The sequence below is a fragment of the Rhinolophus sinicus genome, chromosome 1, assembly GCF_057876585.1.
Source record: "Rhinolophus sinicus isolate RSI-liver-muscle chromosome 1, RSI-T2T, whole genome shotgun sequence".
Taxonomy (NCBI): Eukaryota; Metazoa; Chordata; class Mammalia; order Chiroptera; family Rhinolophidae; genus Rhinolophus; species Rhinolophus sinicus.
The window spans coordinates 6,487,469-6,504,492 of NC_142501.1; the positions used below are offsets into that span (position 1 = coordinate 6,487,469).

Sequence of the window (17,024 nt, forward strand, 5' to 3'; positions counted from 1 at the left end):
ATATGGCTTGTCTGGCTTAATCAGTGCTCCGACCAAAAAAAAAAAAAAAAAAACTCAAAAAAGCCAATCTTTCACAATTTGGCACATTTCATGTAAAAATCCGAGTTCTAGCAGCTCCTCTGAAACTGGTGATCAGGCAACCTGAGCGTCAGGCCGCACGTAACCGGCCGACCTCTCGCCCTGACCTCCCTGGCCTGGTCCTGCCCTGTGGTGTCCCTACTGGGAACTCACTCTCACCAAATCACAACTTTCCTCCCGGCCATTTCAGTGACACAGCCAAGGCGGCCAGACCCTTCTGCCTCCACAGAGCGCCAGTAGCACGTGAATGTGGGGCCCACGACGAGAGCCAGGCGTGCTTTGTGGAGGCAGAAGACTCAGCTACAGAGAGCAATTCTGGGCAGGACTCCCGAGGGTGGACTGACGCCCTTGCAGGCCGTTCTGGAAGGATTTTTACAGTTAAAGGAAAACGTTCAGTACAGAAAGTGACTACTCTGCACGACTCCCTGCCCCGAGTCACTGCATGCGCAGAGGTCGAGGGGAGGAAAGTACCTGGTTAACTTTCAGCAAAGCGCCTCTTCTGGGCAAGATGGAAGAGTTCCGGGAGTCGATGACCATGGCGTGCTGCAAGAGACGTGCATCGGGGGGTTTCACTTGCGACAGGTCTACAGAGCGACGGCTAGCACCCACTGAGCAGCCTGGAGGCCGGGCCTGCGCCCAGCGCTTCCCAACCGGACATCACTTCACCTTTAGGGAAACCCTGTGAGGAAGGGAGTATCGTCCTTCCCGCGTGTCAGCGGAGGAACTGAGAGGCTGGAACAAAACAACCCTCACTCATGAGGTGGGAGGTTACAACGGGCACTGGGTTCATTCTCTCAAGCAGCCCCACGCCCTGGCCAAAGTCAGTGCAGCCAGCTTTCCACTCAAACGGCACGGTTAGCTCTTAGGCACACCTTGTCCCGCGATCACTCGTGTTAGAGAAAAGTAACGTGAGGTCATGTCCCTCATTGTCCAGATTCACCAAGTGACCAGGGGGCGCCGTTTTAGCCTGAGCCCCACGTGCATCACTTTTCCACCCGTCCCACTGTTGGCCGGGACTGTTTCCCCACGTACAGCTCGGCTGCAGCATGACATCTAAACGCTCCTCGAACAGAAGTCCTTACCGAAAGAGATGATTTCAGTGAGTGGCCACTTTCTTGGCGGACGGCAAAGGACGCTGTCCTGGCGAGGCAGCCCAGCTCCCGCCACACACCTTCCCACTTGAGCGTGTGGCTGGTCTTCCATATGGGAAACTGCAAGGACACACGGGGAATGAATGCTGAACCTTCCAGTGCTGGGTGATGGGAAGTCGTCCCAAATCAGGCCTTGGAACGAGGCATCGGTAAATTGTTAACGAATGACATCCTAAATACTTTTTGAAACATGATGGACAGGAGGGAGAAAGAGAAGAAGGGGAAGGAAAGAACAGGAACAAGGGTGGGAGGGAGAAGGGGAGAAAGCTGTGATCAAAGGAAACTCTGCCCTAAATGGCAGGACTGTGTTCTGGGTGAGGAGACAGGGTCACTTGTCTGAAAGCTGCAGGCGACTTGGTAACTGACAGGTTTCCTTTCCATCCCTAGGACAGTCTGGCACACATCCCACTGGGTCCTGCCAACCTCTTATCTGAAGCCAGGCCTGGTGACCCGGATGACCCACCTCAGCCCCCGCAAGGAGAACAAGGAGACAACGTCCCATGTGAGTGACGAGCATCCTCCCTGCGGCCTCAGCCCAGGGAACTCTGGGGCCCACGCATGTGGGACCTGCCTCTTGGCTTGACCCTCTTTCCCCAAAGCCGGGACAGCCCGAACTAGATCTCTATCTCAGAGAAATGCCCATGTTGTCTCTGAACAGTAAACGATCTCATCTGGTGGCCTCGGGAAGGACAGTGACGGTGCCGCTCTCACGAGGATGCCAGGTCACTTGACACTCCCAGCGTGAGCCCCACGCTGCACACCCTCTGGGGAGCCCTCAGGCCTGCTCAGGCCTGGACGCCCACCCAGATTCAGGGTGAGAACTTGGGGGCACCCACCTCAATGCGCTTACTTATCGAGCCCCCACAAGGCACTGAGCCAGGCGCTGGGGGAGCAGGTGACAGCAGGGAGCCTTGTTCACCTGCCACTGCTGCACTCGGGCCACCTGAGATGCAGCACTTTCCCCGACACCCGCAGAAGGTGCAGAGCTGACCTCTGCCATTTCCACCTTCTTTATAAGGCAGATCTTCAAGCGAGAAACACAGGGGCTCAGAGGACACTCATCTCCCACCCCTGGATTCACGGTCAGGTGGATGAGGCAGGGACCAGATGGGAGAAAGATGGGGAAAACTGGCTGGAGGACGGGGGCTGGGGAGAGCAGGGTCTGCCACGGTGCCCCCTTCTGCATCCTCAGCAAGGGCAGGTGTCTGAGAGCTACTCCCTTCAGACCAGGAAAGGCGGCCCCGTGGAGATGGAACGTGAAGGGCAGGGGCTCCCGTCCACGGCCCGAGGTCTGTCCACCTGGGCTACTGTACAGTGCTCAGTTTCCTGACCTTGGTCTGCAGGGATGAGAAGCAGGAGTGGCCAGCGTATGTCACGCACCCACAGGTGGCCCGTCAAGCCTGGGCAGTGACTACAAGGCTTCAGTGTGGTTCTCAGACCAGAATGGACCAGGGGTGGGGGTGGCAGTGGGGTGGGGTGAAAAGCGTTTCCTGGCCCCATTCCCAGAGATGCTGATTCAGCAGTGCAGGCCGGGCCCATGAATTTGTATTTCTGACCGAGGCTGCTGGTCTGAGGACCACAGCGGGGAAGTACTTTCATTAACTAAACCCTAGAACAGAAGGAAAGGAATAGGGACCTATGTAGAGAGGAAGGAAAAAGAATAGGTTCACCGTGAAGCCAAAACGCGGCCAAATGATAGTAATTCCATTTGTAGCATTCAGCCAGACCCTGCTAGAAGTGAACTTAAGTGTAACTCAATGACGAAAGCTGTCATTAACCTGAAGTGCCTCTGCTGGCTATCAGAAGCTATCAATCTCAGCACAAGAAGAAAGACAAACAGACAGGGTCACAGGAAGTCGGGAGCACAGGAGAAATATGGCCAAGTCCGAGAAGCAGCCACCGCGGCCACTGGCCACTCTGGCCCTGGCAGTGGGCACTCAGCCTGGAGGCCTGACAGCAGGGCAAAGAACTGACAGTGGCCCCGGCCACCGCACCCACCACTCCAAGTGCGAGACCACAGCCAGGTCTGTACTGCCTTTGCCCAGCCCCCTTCTCTGTCTTTGGGAATCCATTACACAGGTGCTTTGTTTTCCCTCGAGTGCGCAAAGGGAATGAGGGAAATGCCACTTACACTGTACTCGGCTGACACGCCTCTGTCCGTCTCCCGAAGTGAGCTCCAAGGGAACTGTCCGGTAACTTTATATAAGTTTACGGAGAAACTAGGAGACAATGGGACAGAGCTATAAAAGCTGAAACAGGAACTATAACTTGCACACATTTAAATCAACAGATTTAAAACCAGTCCTGGGGTTCATCTGATGAGGAAATCTAGAGCACGTAACACCGCAGAAGCGTCAGCTGATTCTGTGCGGTTTCTTTTCCCAAACAAGCCACCTATCCTAACTGTAAACCAGGCCAATGAGCTGTTTGGCTTCCTACTTTCTTTCGAAGTTTCCAGGCTGTGGTTTGAAGAAGGACAGGCCATAGGAAGTTTCTTTTGTTCCATAGGAAAACTGAAATGTCACTTTTTCTGCACGACCTAGCAGATTAGGGAGTTTGATTCCAAGTACCTAGGAGGAGAAGAAAAATAGCGGGGGTTTAAATGGAAGGAATGGCAACTTGAAAGAAAAACTATGCTAGCTCAGGGGCCCTAATAAAAACAGGATAAAACGTGGACTACACATCTGGCAGTGATCGTTGCTTTCACTCCTTAAAACATACCTTCGCTGATGCACACGCCCTCCGCACACACCTAATTCAAGCGATTGGCTAAACTTGGTACCCTGACTGTGAGGCTCAGGGAAATCAATTCTGAGCGTTTGGAGTTTTGGGGGAAACTGAACAAAAAACTAAATATAAACATTGCCCAAACCAGTCCTAATTCACTACTGATGTTAATACTGTTTTCTAACAATCCAAAACAGTACAATCGACCCCGGGAAGGCGAATGAGAAGCCCCGGGTTACCCTACAAAGAAAGATGAAGGTGTGTGACGGGGTTTTGAGACTACCATCCATTTCTAGAACACAGTCGCATTTTAAAAGCTCAAAACTGGAAGTCCCACTGTGCGGCAGGCGAGGGCTGAGTCTTACCATGCTGCCCTCGTTGTTCCCGACCATGGTGTTGTAACTGCCCGTCAGTCGCCTCAGCTCAGTTACTTCAAAGGTAACGTCCAGCCCGTTAGGAAGCGCGTCATCACCTGGGTGAGTAAAACACATTCAAGGATAAGCCAACCAGGAGAGGGAGTCGTATGGTAGGTCCTACTGTTGAGAAAGACAAAGAAGCCGTCTGAAGGCTTGGTTTATATTTGGAATCGCACCCTCTGTTTGAAAGTTCCAGAACTGCTACACAAAATCACAATACACCTCTGCACCAAAAAACCCGTGTCTGGCTTCTGCGGTAGAAGATATTAAAAAACAGTGACATTTTGCCACAGGGAGGTAAGTCTGGCAGCACCAGTCACATTATTTGCTGAAGGCATTTGTTCTCCTGTGAGGGAGGGACCTGAAAAGCCTCGGACATGAACATGTGGAATGTGTGTGACAAGAGGGATTCTAGTCGCCCCGAAAGAGAAGCAACACATGCGATCCACGGGTAAGAGGGGATTATTTTTGTCCCCCCTCAAGCGAGGGGTGCGGTGCATGCGGGATTAGTGTCTGAACTGCATGCAGCTGCCCCGTGACCTACCCAGGGCCCTGGGGGCGTCTCACAGGAAGGAAGGAGCTCATCCTGCCCCTGGATGGAAAAGAGCCATCAAGCTTCCAGATACTGACTCCACTGGTCAGGGTGCAGTCTCGGCACCATTTTATTTACTTATTTATTTATTTAAATAGACCTTATTGTTTAGAGCGGCTTTAGATTTATAGAAAAACTGAGCACAGAGTACAGAGTCCCCAGGTACCCCTTCCTACCTCCTCACACACATTCCCCGCTTACTAACAACTGGCACTAGCGGGGTGTAACGTTTATTTCGACTGAGGAACTGACAGGGAGACGCTGCCATGAACTCACGTGCGGTTTGCAGTGGGGTTCACCCTTGGTGCTGGACATTCTAGGGTTTGACAAGTGGATACAGTCGGGGCCCCACCACTAGGGAATTGTACAGAATAGTCAGACTGCCCCAAACCATTTTCCAAAAGTCCCCGGTAATTCCCAGGTGGAGAAGGCTGCCCAAGGTGGACCAGCTGCCCACACACATGCCACATTTACAACAGACAGGAGCACTAAATGCCACCGAGAAGATGTGCCACCATGAAAAGTCCTGCAGAGCCGGCAAGGTCACGTGTCACTCGTTTGACCTGGGGCAAGTTATTAAGCCTCTCTTAGCTTGTGTTCTTAGCATAAAATAATTCTTTCTGAAACAATAATAGTGGGGCTTGACCAGGATTTTGTGACGATTCAGCAGGATCAGGACATAAGCCCTTATGCAGAGCATAGCACCAGTATGACCATCACGACCACAAACGATGGTGCAAAAACAGCTAACTGTCTCCCACGTCTCTTCTCCCCACTTAGTCCAGTGGTCACCTGGGGCCTTGTTACGTATCCACGGATTGCTGGCCCCACCCCAGTTTCTGCTTCGGGTGAACGTGCATTTCTACCAAGTTCCCAGGTGGGAGCCGTGCTGCTGGGCAGAGGCCACACTTGGAGAACCACCGCTCTAATCCGAAGTGAATCTGTAAGTCTTAGCTGGGTGGAAGTCAGACTTTATTTCCCAGCCTCTCCTGCACTAGGTGTGGCCTCGTGAGTAAGTCCTGGCCAGTGGGATGGAGGGAAGCGCTACGTGCGACACCTGGGGCAGGTGCTTAAAGGGAGGGGTGTGCCCTTCACCCGCTTTCCCTCCTTCCTGATGCTGGAATGAGAAATGTGGGCGCTGGAATGGTGTTCAGACACCAGAGGACCCACGTGACCCTAGGGATGATGAAATGACAGAACACCATGGGAAAATCACACCAGCCCAGGTGACCTCAAGGACAGAGCTACGACGCCAGCCCCAGATGGTGTCCCACAGCAAACAAGCGAATAAACACAAACAAAAACTGAATTCTGATTCCTGGCGCCCGCTTCCCAAAGCAAACAGTGGGCTGGAGTCTGCAGGAGCCTATTCGGACGCCTGCTGGGCAATCCCGAATGATGCCCGGCTCCCTCTCAGACACCTAGTACCTTACCCATCCCCGCTCGCCTGACACACAAATCCAGTTACTCCCCTGACACTGCTAACGACCAAGCCTTGTCTGTTTGATCAACCTCCAGGGCTATCTATGCTTGGCCACACTAATGGCTTTTGTGATCCTGGCGGATGCATGGAATGGGACCTCACAGAGACACTACACCACATCGTGTACCTTGACATGTATCAATCAAAACATCCACTTGTCTAAATATTCCCAGACGAAGCAGTTTTTCACGGGCTTCATGAGATTTCCGCATTACCTAGGAGAGAGAGAGAGAGAGAGGATGTGTTCCTCTGAGATACAGCGCATGAACAGTGGCTGTGCAGCCAGGCTGGCGGTTTCCCACCTGGCGCTCGCTGGTCAGTGAGAAGAGGGCCACTAAGACCAGGCATATGAAAGAAGGGACAAAGCACGTCAGGGAGCAATAAAAATCCTGTTCAGAAGTGCAGAACCAAGCCAAGGGCAGAAGGCAGACTGCGTAGTATAACCCCTTTTGTATAAACAAACAAAAAGAATTAAAATGCACACAACCTGGCGGGTTTTCCAGGAAGGGAATGGCAACCACGACCTAGTTAATAATGGTTCTGTCTGGTCAAAGCAGCCGTCCGTGTGTGCGCGCACGTGTGCCTTTTTTAAGTTGTCTGAATTTTCTAACCACTGTTCTGCTTTATTTCCCTTTTCAATGTCAATGGCAGTCCTCTCTGCTGCCAAGAGTCCTTCCTGCTGGAGGGAAAAGTGGAAGTAGAAGGTAGGGACGAAAGGTAGCCTGGGAAAGGACGTTGTTTGATAAGCAAAGTTGAGACTTCGTCCTGCAGGAAAAAGGGGAGTAGAGTTCTCAGCAGGGGAGACACAGGACGGAATTTCCTTAGGATACATGTAGATGGACACGGAGGAAGGAGACACCTGGAGACAGCGGGACACAGGGGGGAAGCAGACCTGGGAGCAGGGAGGGAGGCTGGTGAAGCACAGGTCCCAGAGTTGGAGGGAGGACAGGCTCTATGCACATTTCACGGGCGGGAGCCTAGGACAGTCACTGATTGGACAGAGGACATGAGAGGAGAGAGGGGGCTGTGAAAACTTTCAGCTCTGGGCTTAGCACTTCTTGGTGCCATTCGAGGAGTCAGAGACAGAGACGGTAGGACAGGCAGGGGGTGTGTGGGAAGACACGATGAGCTGAGTTTAGTTTTCAGCCACGTAAGGTTGGAGAGGTTTGTGGCAACTCCACGCAGAAATGCTCGGTGGGCAGTTGCACATTCAGGGATAAAGCTCAACCAGAGGCTGGGCAGCCCTCAATACGGAGGCTGCAGCTGAAACCAGGAGTGTGGATGAGACCGCCCAGGAGACTGCTCCTCAGGGAAAAGCAGCACTTAACGGTGGTCACAGGAAGAAGCAGCTGACCATGAGGCCTAAAAGGAATGTGGTGAGAGCTGGGAAGCAGCACGGGAGAGAGTGGGATTCATGGGAACCAAGGGAAGGGGAATGTCAAGAAAGAGGGAGGATATGAAAAATCCCAAAGACCACAACACAAGAAAATATATTCGACCTCAGTGACAGGTGTCATTTTTTTTAATATGCAAGGAGCTCTTATAAATTAGCAAAAGCCCATCAATCCAATGGAGGACAGAGGACACTAACAGGTAATTCACAAAAGAGAAATACGAATGGCCAAGAGATACAGAAAAGGTGCTACATCTCATTCATAATTAAAAAGGGCAAGTTAAAACAGTGAGGGGGTATTTTTCACCTAACAGGTTGACAAGCATTTTTATTCATTTATTTTTCTAAGTGTGTGGTTTTTTTTTGAGTGTTTGGCTTTTTTTGGGCAAGTGTGATAACACTCAATGTTGAAAATCAGACCCTCTCACATACTGCTGGTCGGGGTGTGGACGGGTGTGAGCTCTGGGGGGCAGTACGGCCGCATATGTTCAGACTGTACAGCACACACCCGTCCCAGAAATTCCACTCAGGGATGGCTCCTGCAGACACACTGTCACACATACACAAAAAGGTTTACTGCGGCACTGTTCACCAGAACAAAACACTCAGTTAATTTATATGTTCATCGATTGCAAACTTCACAATTAGCGATGCGAAGTGCACACACAGAGATACCTCGCCGCTGGTGCGTGGTGATGTGAAAAGATCTCCATGATAATTAACGATGTCCCCTATGGAACGTGCAGACACGTACACCACACCTGGGACCCTGGTCAAAGGCTCCCTGCGTGCAGACACCGCTGGAAAGATGCAGGAAAACCCCCAGCCGTGGTGACCTCTGGAGGGCGGGCCTGGGCACGGCGGTGAGGGCTCGCCTACATTTCATTTCCATGCCCTCTGCACCATTACATTGCTTTACACTGGTTTTAAACTATGCTGATATACAGAGGGCGCCAAGAAAACATATATGCATTTTAAGAAAGGAAAACTGTATTAAAATTGTAATACTCAATATATACCGATAACAAAAGATGAATACAAGTCACATTTGACTTCTGCAATTACAAGAGGTGCTCAGAGTGGTCACCGTCAGCGTCCAGACACTTCTGATGACGGAGAATTACTGCTTAAGTAAACGTTGACCAAAGTGTCCACTTGGATACATTTCTTGGGCACCCCCTGTATTATTTTAATCTTTAAAAAACAAAACACCTAGTTTTTAAAGTGGGAATGGCCCAACACTGTCAAGTAACTGAGAGGAGCCACTGGGCGTGGCCACGAGGAAGGTGTTGGTGACCCTGCCCCAGCATGTAAATGCGTCCAAGGTCAGAGGAACCCCCAGAGGAGAGGAGGTAGATGCAACCCAGGAAAGCAAGGGCTCGAGGGGACAGCTGGGGGGGGGGGTGTGTGTGACCACAGAGTGCCACCCACCAGGTCGGGAGCGCCATGGAGAAAGCGTGCCAAGCAGGGTCCCTGGGGAGGAGTCAGCGCCCAGCCCCGGCAGCCCACACTCCAAGGCTGGGACGGGTGTGACGAGCACGGGGCTGAACCAGCCCTAGAAAAGACAGACACCCCTTCTCCGGGATAAGGGCGAATGCAGACATACACAAGTGTGTGGGAGGCACACGGGGCACGGACGGGTTCAGCGTGGGAGGCCAAGGCTCCCTCCAGGGGAGGAGGCGAGGTCCTCAGCAGGGAGGCTGGGGAAGGGCGCTCAGCGGCGAGAGGACGCAGGAGAGTCACGCATCTTCAGGAGGGGACGGAAAGGATGCCAAGCGGAGAGAATACTTGCCTCAATAAGGTTTTTAGCCTTAAAAACGTCTCCAATCTCATACATGATGATGTCATCTTTAGTCCTTCCGAGTCCATCAAAATGAACATGCTGGACAACCACCTGGATGTGACAAGAGGACAGCCTGTTACGTATGACACAGGACAAGAGACCAGGCATCCAGCCTAAAGACAAAGGTCTGAAATCAGTATCAAGGGTGTTTTTTCAAGTTTAATGATCCACATTTCTGAATCCCAGACTTTACTCTATTTACTTTTCACACCCTTCCAAATAAATGGTGCCTTGAACCTACCCTTTGCGAGGCCTGTATTTCCTGTGAACGGGGTCTCCATAGCGAGATGTCTGAGGGCCGTCAGTGCTAACCCCTGCAGGTCCCCTGTGTGTCCTTCCCACGTGCTCCCTGAGCACTGGCCCCTGGGGGCTGCTGACTGTAACCCCGCTTCATAACGAGAGAGCTTGTGGGGATTCAACACAGCATGATAAGCGCGGACTCAGGGCTTCTCCTCACTGGCAGGTACACTGGTCAGGAGGCGAGCTGCTTCTCCCGCACCACCATTTTCATGAAAGCGCGCAGCACAGTGAGCGCGCAGTCAATGTTTCATTTGTTCACAAGAAATGCACGGGTTACCTGTGAGCCAGGTATTGTTCTAAACAGTGAAGGGTGTAACAGGACAAGACATAAACTCCTGCCTCAGGGAGCTTATGTTCTCAAGGCGGGAGAAACAGGCAATGTGTATAGTACAGCAGACAGCACCGGGTGACAGAAAAATAAAGCAGAGATCCTAGGGAGTGTTTGGGAAAGTTATAACTTACCTGCACTAAGACGATCTTAATTTAAGAATTCATGAAAATGTGCTCACATTTCTTCCTTCAACTGCACTTAATTTCAAAAGCAACAAAGTTTAGGAAAAGTTTCATTCAAGACCCCAGGTCTTTTTTCTGGGAGCCAGGAAGGAGGAAAAGAGTATAAACTGAAACATATTTGCGTTTCTTTGAAATACTTTGGGTTTTTTGGGTTTTTTTTTAGTAACATAAATACAAAATGTGTTTGGTTAAACTTTCCACATAAATAATCACCAAGGAAAAACTCCTTTTCTAAAACCAGAATCTATTTTTCTTCTAAAAGTCAGTAGTTTGTAGCTGGCTACAAACTCTTCTGTGATGAAGGCACCGAGACAGGTGAATGCTTTCTCATCCACCCAGATGTTTACAGAAGCGGCTGTTTCTCCCAGTAATGGCGCCAACCCTTCAACATCATACTCACGTCTTTGTTTTCAAGAATTTCCTGTTTAGCCTCAGGTTCAACTTCAACAAACTCAGCTTCTTCTCCTAATGCCCCAAAGTCAGGCCCACTGGCTGGAAGAGGCTCCAAACTCTGAAAGGCAGGGAGGAGCCACACATAAATGAACTTATAACATATGGAAAAAACCAAAACCTTTGAGTTCTGTCTTTCGACGGTGCCCCACAAAACTCAGGACCGTGGTTCCCTCTGCTGAGTGGAGGCGGGGCCAGGGTGGGGGGAGCACAAGTGCACATGGAAGCTACTGTTACGTACATGTCTTCTGCTGGTCGAGAGCTCTTTGGTGTCCCGTGTGTTATTAATAAATCAAACCAAAGATGAAAATTAATTAACCAAAAGGGTCAAGAACGAACCTATGATAACTGTCATGAACTGAGGATTACGGCAAATCCAGTTCTGTAAAGCCCATTTGAAGACAAAAACAATTTAAAAATAAGATGCCATGAAACCGTTTATCAGGGAAAAGAAAAAACATCTGCTTTCTTGTTGTTATAGCAAGTAGCTTAATTTTTTAAATCAAAATTGGGTGCATTCTAGGATAACTACACTGACAACCCAAATTACTAAAACATACTTTTCTGGACCCTGATAGATGTGTTTTGGTTCAGAAAGTCTTCTTCACACACCAAGAAGAACTGCACATGCTTATAAAATGGGCCAGAAAGTGGTCCCTTTCTTCAATCTAAACCAACCTCTCAAAAGCATTAAAGCATCTTCTGAATCAGGACGAATAAGGATTCCATAGGCTGTACCTGGTTGAGTACTCCCAGGGAACATAACAATGTAACAGTATGTATAACGATATGCACACAATGTTATACGTTATACATTATACATTGTATCTATGCTTGCTTAACCACAGGGATTCCCAGACACTCCTGGAAAGGATTCATGTCTAGTGTGGCACCAGGTAACTGTACAAATGGGCAAGTTTGGGGAAAACCGTGCTAACCAGGGTGTGGCTGCTTCCCTACTCCACCAATTCCCTACAAATAAGCACTTTCAAAGTGCACAGACGTGCCTGATATCAGCAGTATGTAAAGCAATGGGGACTCTGGACCGTGACCACCTTTTCCCTAGAAATCTCAAAAGCCTCTTGTCAGTATCTCCTCCATCCTGTCACTGGTTCTCTGGAGAGGTAATGACCTGACAGCATTATGTCCTCTTTCCGCTGCCTGCCGATAAGACTCTGGAGGTCCCCCCAAGCGCCTACAGGTTAACATCCACTCAATTCCTTCACAGGGCACACAAAGACGCCCACCGTAAGGCCCACGTCTGCCACCCGTTTCAGTGCCCACCACTGCGCGACTCTCACGTCCACATTCATGCATACCCTGTTCTCTCTGCCAGGAATAACTTCCCCCCTAAGTGGCTGAAAGAGCCACCTTAAATGTCACCTCCTCTGTGAGCCATCCCTGGCATCTTCAGGCAGAATCAGTCCCTCCCTCACAGGGACACCTCTTGACGTTAGAAGTTAATAACCTTTGTAAGTATTCCTTTTTCTTATTTTTGTCTGCCCAGGTATGTCACAAGTACTCAAATATTGGTGGAATAGGTAAGTGAATGATGTTTCTTTTGCTCTTTTACTTAATAAAGAGTTACTGAGTGTCTACAGTACGCTGAGCACTGGGCTAAGGGCAGGGAAGGCCGCAGTGAACAAGACAAGCCACGTCCCTGCCTCACAGAGCTTGAAGTGGGATATTTACATAAGTAAGAAAGGGACGATAATGCTGGGCAAAGAATAAGCATTTACTTCATGTCATTATCCTTTCAATTTTGTTGTGTAACGTTTTAAAAATGGAATCATTACTATATTTCGCAAATACATTAACAAATTAAAATAGTAACATTTTCCTGCACCATCTCATGAATATGCTTTCTATATTTAAGTTTACACAGTGCACATAAGTATATTAAATTTGTGCCAATTATGTCTGCAGACTATAGTATACACTGTGGTTAGGAATATATGCATATATCATTCCATTCCGTCCGAATGCTTAGCAAATATGCTTTGTCCAGGCACAAAGTTTACATTCCATTATGCTAAAAAAATTCCATTATGATTCCTACAATTTCAAAGCATGAAACAAGATTCACTGAAGACCTGCCAGGCCCATTGGTATTCTTTAATCTGAAATCCAGGCTTTAAGTTTAAGAGAGGATGTCTTTATGATTTTACAGGTACGTCGAAGCTTGACATCCTAAATTAACTGTCTTCCCAATACTCATTCATTCACCAAATATTAAGAACCTACTATGTGACAAGTGCTTATAAGATCCTCACCCTCACAGAATTTACATGTCAGCGTCTGGGAGATCAGGCATGGGACGAGTATTTGGTGAAGCGAATTCAAACATCTGGATCCAGCCGCTCACCTTTAAGCAGATCAGTCTACTGGCCAGTCGACAAGTTCTAATGAACACCACGTGCCAAGCGCTGTGCGAGGCAGTGAACTGAAGGGCCAGGACATGAAATAAATTTAATGAGTCTGAACAGTATCCTTAAAGCGATAGAGACTAGAATCTAACAGAAAATTTTTAAAAACAGCAGATGTTAATGGCAAATATTGTTTCACAGAATGTGTGTTTCACATACGCATGAGGGTACTAGACAGCAAACATAAAATGTTTTCTTACTGTGAGTCTTGACCAAAAAGTTCACATAGCACTGGCTAGTGGAACAGAAAGGTCAAATCAAATTAAGTTTTTTTGGTCAGTGCACTAATCAAAGGAGCGGCGATTTTAGCATCAAAGGAGCTCAATAAAAGCAGACTTTTTTTTTTTTCTGTATCCCTAGCACCTATGACAGCACCTGGCACATGGTACCCATCGGTAAATGTCACTTGAATAAATGAATGAATGCTTACTTTGTTCAAGATGCTACAAGAGATGCAAGCCACGTAAAATGCAGTTCCTACTGTAACATCTAGAAACTTAGAATCTAAAAGGGTAAGACAAAAATGCAAACAGAGCTTAAACAGCGCACCAGAGGACCAATGTCGAGAACGTTAGTAGCACATCCAAATGAGGGGAGATGAGGAGGTTTATTAAAGAAGTGACCTGAACGGAAGTCTAAAAGACGGGAACATTCTGATAGCTAATGATGGGGATGCAGGTGGGGGATGGAAGAGGGAGCTGTGAGCACCAGTACGTCCAAAGTGTGTCAGAAGAGCAACAGTGTTTCACGTGAATGAAACATCTGTGAAGGGGAGTTAAGTCCTATTCCGGATGCCAGGCTGAGAAGCCTGTGTTAAACTCGTTAGGAAGGTGATGGGAAACTATTGGAAACTGAGCCGGGCAAGTGAACAGAATCCACGCTCTAGCAGGAAAGTCGCGCTGAGGGCTGGGACCCAGGAGATCTGAGTTTTGGGACATTCTGAGGCTCTAACAGGGTGACCTTGGACAAACAGTCGTTCTCTGGCCTCAGTTAAGATGACCACAAAGGAGGGCAGTTTGGCCAGCAGTTGCTTGGCGCCGAGTCCCAAGTAAGTACTTATTATTAAGTCACAAGTGCACTGACTTCTCATCCTCCAACAGCCTGGCGAGCAGGTACCACCACCGCCTCCACTTTAAAAGCAGGAGCTAAAGCAATCGGAGGTGCCTTTGTCTTTGACGGTAAAAAGTCGGGCTCCTAGATGGGTCTGGGCTGGAAGACTTCTAAGTGACTCCAGCAGCGGCTCGAGCGAGACAGACGGGAGACGGTGGCCGGTGAGGACAGGAGGCGCCCGAAACGGCTGGGGGTAGAGAAGTCAAGTCACGGAACAGAAAACGTGTTACTCTGCTCCAGGGCACCACGCAAAGGTCGCTAGTCCTTTCCGGGCCACTGCCTCGCTGAGTGACCTTGGGCGAGTCACGACCCTCCTGAGTGTGGGTCCCCGCTCGGAGGTTTGCGGGACACGCTGACCGCAACGTGGCGGCCTGGCTTTGCGGCCTGGTTGGCCGGCACGAGGCTCGCGGGCCCAGCGCGGGGGCGCTGCGGGCGGATCGACCCGCCCGGTTCCACGCCGGCCTCCGGGCCCCGCCTCCCTCGGAGCCCCCTCGCCAGGTGACCCCCGGGCGCAGCCGCCAGAGCGTCTCCCCGCGGCGCCCGCCCAGAGGTCACGCAGCCCGCGGGTCGCTGGGCCTCTTACCCGGGCATGCACCGTCCCCATGGCTCCCTCTCCGACCGCCGCCTAGCAGAACTTCGCGGGCCCAACCCAGTCTCGAATGGCGAGGGCAGAGGGCGGGTCCGCGGTGGCGGAGCGGCCGGTCAGGGCATCACCCACAAGCACCCGGACGCAGCGCACTGGGGGCGACCATGATGCCCCGCCTCAGCCCCGCCCCCTTGCTCATTGTGCTTTCGCTCATTGGTCCTCTCAGAGCCTGTAACCCGGATGTTCACGCGGACGCCGGGAAACCCTACCCAAGCGCAGAGCGTCCAGTGACGCCTGCGAAGCTACTGGCACTTAGTGTTTGTGTCTGCGTGCGGCTCTGCTAATAGCAGGTGTCCGGAGTTGGTGGGTGCGCCACAACTTCACCCGGGTCTCTCCCTTAACCCTCCTGGCATCCCGGCCCGGGGGCTACTGTGCCTGTCCCCACGCTCCCGCGAAGCGCCGCGGCTCCCCACACCCGGCTGCGTCCCCCAGCGCCTGGAGCTGCCCAAATCCGGTTGTCGCCCTGCCTCCCTCCTGCTGGCCGCACGGATCCTTGCAAGTCACTGAAACTCCTTAGGGCTCAGTCTCTTCATGCAAAATGAAGGTGATTGATAGTCGTCTCTACTTCATTGGGTTGGATTAGTAGGGCTCATGCATGAGAGACGGAATGTAAAAACGCGTGACACAGTGCAGGGCACTCAGTGAGCAGTGGATAAGTGGCCATTATTCATTCAGCTGCTACCAGTCGATATTAGTGAGGGTCATCCAAAGGTTCGGGTGCAGCCATTCACATTGGAGAACAAGACAGTCATGGGACTTCAGTTGGGTGGCGGAAACAGCTTCCACCCCCCCCCCCAAGACCCCAACATATACTGTAATAAATAATAGTTACACATTGTGATCAGTGCAATGAATGAGAGAAATGAGCCAGAGAGAAGGAGAAGCGGGATTGTCAGTATTAGGTCAACTCATGTTTCCACTCCCTGCTGGTAACAGTATGATTTCGCTTTTCCTCTTAGCCCCTCCCAAGGACCCTGACACCCTTTCCACTTAAATAGCCGCACCCTAAAACAAATGAACAAAACAGAACAGACCACAGACACAGAACAATCCGATGATTGCCAAAGGGGAGGAGGGTGGACAGATGGGGGGAAAAATATATTGGGGGGGGACAAAAGAAAGGCTGATGCCCTTTGGGATCCACCCTTTGGGATTCTGATTTAATTGATCTGGGATCCGTTTTTGGTGGTGGGAGGGGGCACGGGGAGTTTAAGCAGTTCCACAGGTGCTTCTGCTCTACAGCAGAGGCCTCACACTTAAGGGGGAGGGGGAAGCAGCACCCTAAGCCTCCAGGACCCCTGGGGTAAATATTCAAAGTCCACATACACCTTCTTGCCTGGAAAGAGGCAGAAGTTGGCACCTGCCAGTCTCCTTACTAGTTGACCTATCCGTCTGTCCAGCTCCACGCTCAGCCCAAGGCCCACTCTGTTTGGTTCACTCCCCAATCCCAGAGGCTAACTAGTGTGACATGGAGCGTTGTCATGATGGTGGATGATTTACAGCACACTTTAAAACACACCTTCTCTCAACCATAGCTCACACCCGACTGACTGCACCAAACAAGTTGAAACTTGTCACACACTGTTACTAAGGTTTGAAATGTCGCTTCCCGTATTGAAGATCCTGCCTTCCCTTTGGATGGCACTCGGCAGCAGCATTCACCGTATATTTTGATCTCAACGGAAAGGCTCCGTGTCACACATCACTTCTGGTACGGCAATTTCTGTCAAATAAAAACATTACGGTGTGTCCTCATCCACCTTATTCACCAAATCTGGCACAGTGGGACTTCTGGCTCTTCCCCAAAGTCAAAATGACCGTGAAAGGTAAACGTATTGAATCAATTCAGGGCATCGAGGCAGCCATGACAGAGCGACTAAAGACCCTCATGAAAGA

The 17,024-nt window shown here is 50.4% G+C and overlaps 1 protein-coding gene across 1 annotated transcript in view; it reads right to left on the minus strand.

Moving 5' to 3' along the window:
• The window catches only part of SAMM50 (SAMM50 sorting and assembly machinery component), a 31,337-nt gene extending 16,072 nt beyond the window's left edge, over window positions 1-15,265 (minus strand). Inside the window, exons 1-9 of the mRNA XM_019715039.3 lie at window positions 15,066-15,265; window positions 10,897-11,007; window positions 9,633-9,734; window positions 6,575-6,662; window positions 4,322-4,428; window positions 3,669-3,799; window positions 3,361-3,448; window positions 1,161-1,289; window positions 550-621 (exon numbers count right to left, since the gene is read on the minus strand). Coding sequence (XP_019570598.1) covers window positions 550-621; window positions 1,161-1,289; window positions 3,361-3,448; window positions 3,669-3,799; window positions 4,322-4,428; window positions 6,575-6,662; window positions 9,633-9,734; window positions 10,897-11,007; window positions 15,066-15,086 — 849 coding nt within the window. The 5' untranslated portion in view covers window positions 15,087-15,265. The remainder of the gene's footprint in view (window positions 1-549; window positions 622-1,160; window positions 1,290-3,360; window positions 3,449-3,668; window positions 3,800-4,321; window positions 4,429-6,574; window positions 6,663-9,632; window positions 9,735-10,896; window positions 11,008-15,065) is intronic.
• Between the last annotated feature and the right edge of the window lie 1,759 nt (window positions 15,266-17,024).